Source organism: Otolemur garnettii, unplaced genomic scaffold, assembly GCF_000181295.1.
Source record: "Otolemur garnettii isolate 467f Iridium unplaced genomic scaffold, OtoGar3 scaffold00067, whole genome shotgun sequence".
NCBI lineage: Eukaryota > Metazoa > Chordata > Mammalia > Primates > Galagidae > Otolemur > Otolemur garnettii.
In genome coordinates, this window is record NW_003852462.1 from 809691 (window position 1) to 814230 (window position 4540).

At 57.1% G+C, this 4540-nt stretch overlaps 1 protein-coding gene across 1 annotated transcript in view; it reads right to left on the minus strand.

Moving 5' to 3' along the window:
* Positions 1–4540, minus strand: part of CFAP74 (cilia and flagella associated protein 74) — a 57748-nt gene that overhangs the window by 30012 nt on the left and 23196 nt on the right. Inside the window, exon 16 of the mRNA XM_012807230.1 lies at positions 3121–3285. Coding sequence (XP_012662684.1) covers positions 3121–3285 — 165 coding nt within the window. The remainder of the gene's footprint in view (positions 1–3120; positions 3286–4540) is intronic.

Below are 4540 nucleotides of genomic sequence, written 5' to 3' on the forward strand. Positions count from 1 at the left end.
TCCATGTGAGGGCTGCCCATGTGAGGGCTGTCCATGTGAGGGCTATCCATGTGAGGGCTACCCATGTGAGGGCTGTCCATGTGAGGACTGTCCATGTGAGGGCTGTCCATATGAGGGCTGCCATGTGAGGACTGTCCATGTGAGGGCTGTCCATGTGAGGGCTATCCATGTGAGGGCTACCCATGTGTGGACTGTCCATGTGAGGGCTGCCCATGTGAGGACTGTCCATGTGAGGGCTGTCCATGTGAGGGCCATCCATGTGAGGGCTGCCCATGTGAGGGCTGCCCATGTGTGTAATGTCCACGTGAGGGCTGCCATGTGAGGACTGTCCATGTGAGGGCTGCCCATGTGTGTAATGTCTATGTGAGGGCTGCCCATGTCTGGGCTGCCATGTGAGGGCTGTCCATGTGAGGGCTATCCATGTGAGGGTGTCCATGTGAGGGCTGTCCATGTGAGGACTGTCCATGTGAGGGCTATCCACGTGAGGGTGTCCATGTGAGGGCTACCCATGTGTGGACTGTCCATGTGAGGGCTGCCCATGTGTGGACTGTCCATATGAGGGCTGCCCATGTCTGGGCTGCCATGTGAGGACTGTCCATGTGAGGGCTATCCATGTGAGGTCTGTCCATGTGAGGACTGTCCATGTGAGGGCTGTCCATGTGAGGGCTACCCATGCGAGGGCTACAATGTGAGGACTGTCCATGTGAGGACTGTCCATATGAGGGCTGCCATGTGAGGACTATCCACATGAAGACTGTCCATATCTGGGCTGCCATGTGAGGGCTGTCCACATGAGGACTGTCCATGTGAGGGCTGTCCATATGAGGGCTGTCCATATGAGGGCTGTCGATGTGAGGGCTATCCACGTGAAGACTGTCCATGTCTGGGCTGCCATGTGAGGGCTGTCCACGTGAGGACTGTCCATGTGAGGGCTACCCATCCTAGGGCTACAATGTGAGGACTGTCCATGTGAGGGCTGTCCAAGTGACAACTGTCCATGTCTGGGCTGCCACGTGAGGACTGTCCATGTGAGGGCTACCCATGCGAGGGCTACAATGTGAGGACTGTCCATGTGAGGATTGTCCATGTGAGGGCTGTTGATGTGAGAACTGTCCATGTGAGGGCTGTCCATGTGAGGACTGTCCATGTGAGGGCTGTCGATGTGAGAACTGTCCATGTGAGGGCTGTCCACATGAGGACTGTTCAGTGAGGGCTACCCATGCGAGGGCTACAATGTGAGGACTGTCCATATGAGGGCTGCCCACATGAAGACTGTCCATGTCTGGGATGCCATGTGAGGGCTGTCCACGTGAGGACTGTCCATGGGAGGGCTACCCATGCGAGGGCTACAATGTGAGGACTGTCCATGTGAGGGCTGTCCATGTGAGGGCTGCCCACATGAAGACTGTCCATGTCTGGGATGCCATGTGAGGGCTGTCCACGTGAGGACTGTCCATGTGAGGGCTGTCCATGTGAGGGCTACCCATGCGAGGGCTACAATGTGAGGACTTCCATGTGAGGGCTGCCCATGTGAGGGCTATCCGTATGAGGACTGCATATGTGAGGGCTACCCATGCGAGGGCTACAATGTGAGGACTGTCCATGTGAGGGCTGCCCATGTGAGGGCTATCCACATGAGGACTGCCTATGTGAGGGCTACCCATGCAAGGTCTACAATGTGAGGACTGTCCATGTAAGGGCTGCCCATGTGAGGGCTATCCGCATGAGGACTGCCTATGTGAGGGCTATCCGCATGAGGACTGTCCATGTGAGGGCTACAATGTGAGGAGTGTCCATGTGAGGACTGCCCATTGATGACTACCATGACAGGGCTGCCAACCTGGCTTCTGCAGCTGTTCACAGCCATCCCCCACCTGTCCCTACGGGCTGTCCATGGCTATCTATCTACTGTCTCCATCCTCCCAGTTTGTCCTCCTCTGCTTCCCTCAGGTTGTTTAGGTGCTAAGGGCCAACCCTGGTCTCCTTCTCTCAGGGGTGGGTGGCTCCTCCATGTCCTGCCCACCTCACCCTACATGAATGCCCCAGCTGGAGCCAATTGTGTGTTGGGCCTGGTATTCAACTGAGTCCCAGCCACCACACCCTGCCTAGTCTTGACCCGGCACTCCTCCCTCTTCAGCTTGTTGGGCGCAGAGCCATCCTCTCCACCTGGCTCAGGGACATCCCCAGGTTGGTCCTCTTCTGTTTGGGGCTGACCTCTAGGCTTCAGCCCAAACATCTGTCGGCCTATACACTGCGGCCTGTCCACTTCTCACCACCAGGCTGTCCCACCCCCAGCCTCTCACAAGAGTCACTGAATACCTGGGAGCCCTGGTGGAGATTAACAGGCAGGGTGCCAGTGGATGCCACCAGGAGATAGTCTGCTGTCAAAGTCCATGGGCAGCTCAGCCCTCACCTGCCTCTCCCCTTATCCCCAGGCTCAACCACCAGCCCCTCACCCCAGCCATGCAGCCCCGCCATTCACACTTGTGCAGGAAATGGCCACCCCTATAAGTCCTGTCTTCCTCAGGGACAGACCCTTCCAGGGGCCTTTGCTGAAAGCCTTACCGTGAACAGTACAGCTGCAGAGCTGGAATACAAGGGTTCTTGTTGGGAACTTCCCAGTAATTCAGAAGCATATTTTAAAAAGGCAAAGTGCCTCCCACCTTCACCCCTGAAATGGCCCACCATGATCTACTGGGTGTGGTGGAAGGGGATGCTCCCAGGATACCGAGGCTGTCTTTGATGAAAGACAGGGAAACCTGCCTATGAAGGCACAGGGGCATGTCTGGCCTTGGGGCCAGCCTGCCTGGCCTTCTGGGTGAGGTCCATCCACCCCCATGCCCAGGACATCAGTGACATGTCATTGGAAGTTTGGGTACCCCGAGAGTCTCAGGCCTGGTGCTCCCAGCTGCGGCTCATCACCACATGCCTGGAGGAGGGACCGTGTCCTGCCACCACCACACCTGAGGCCAGGTGATATAATGCCCTTTTGGAAGGTGGGCTCTTTCTTAGGCTGATCTGAAGATGGCCCCATGCTGCCCTCTCAGACCCACTGTGGATGTGTTTCTGGACCATCATTCCTTCTCACACCCTGCTATGATAGCCAAGCCGCTCACTCACCATCTTCATGACGGACTGGAGCTCATCCGATTCACTGGGGTCTGAGGCAGGAAGGATCCTGAACCATGTGCCCAAGCCCCCGACATTGGTCAGTGTGATGATCCGGGATGCAGTCTCCCCCACCACGTAACTGCCAAAATCAACGAGCTCCTTGTCCAGGGATACCTGCCGGAGTAGGCAGAGCATCCAGAGTGAGTGCAACGCCCAGTGTGGGGCACAGATCCTGCAGCCCCAAGTACACCCAGAGAGTGCTGCCCCGTCTGGCCCCTCCTGAAGGCCTGCATCTGGTTCAGGGCAGGACAGGTGGCCACAGTGTCAGTGTAGGTTGTGCTCTGTGCACTCTGTGCACCCAGGCACAAGGAACAGCCTAGAAATCAGAGGCTCCTACAATGATCATGACAGTCTAGGGCACGTGAGTCTCATCTTGAGTGCATCAGGCTGGCAGCTGTCTAGTCGGGGAGTTGTGAGGCCTGGCAAGGATGGCACACAGGGCTGGGAGGCTGGAGATCCCAGGACGGCCTCCCAACAGGATTAGCTGTGCCACAGATTCAGAGCCCTGGGGGATTACTTCCAGAAGAGCAGCAGGTCCTTCATGCCCCTGCTCCAGAGCCATGGCTGGGCCATCAAGGCAAATGGATCAGGTTCTTGGAGAGCAGCCTGGGATCTGAGGGAGGCCCCTTGTGCCTGCCCCTCTCACCCTTCTCTGGATTGTAGCACTACACGGCCCTGGCTCTCCCCCAGGTGTCCTCAGCCCAGACCACCTGAGAGGTAAGGCTCAGGCCTAGGTGAGGTGGCCAGTCTCTGCTGCCTGGGCCATGGCCTCACTAATGGCATAACAGCCAGTGCAGGAGAGGTGGGGGCAGTATGGCTGAGGATACCTGGGGATGAGCGCTGGCTATTTGGATAGAGGACACTGATGTGGGGTGAGAGGCCTGCAGGCTGGCAGGGCTCCTGCTGTGGTCTCCAGGCCTGCCAGCTGGCTGGCCACTGGTGTGGGTCCCTGGTACCTGCTGGCTCCCCTGGCTGAGTCCTGGTCTCACCATGTGGTGCTCTTTCTGTAGGCTGTTCCATGGGCAGTGTGCTCCTCTCCATGGGCCTCTTAGAGAGGGAATGTCCATGGGTGAGGGACAGCTTGAGAGCCCTGGAATGGGGCTGGTCCTGAGGCTCTACATGGGTCTCATGGGCCACATGAGCTCCAGAATGAATGCAGACAACTCAAACCAAAGGGGGACCAAACACACCAAATAGGATATATCTGTGAGTCCACAACAGAGAGTCCTCTACACTGAAAAGCAGCGCAGAAACTAACAGGGGGGCGACGCTTGTGGCTCAAAGGAGTAGGGTGCCAGCCCCATATATTGGAGGTGGCAGGTTCAAACTCAGCCCTGGCCAAAAACTGCAAAAAAAAAAAAAAAAAAAG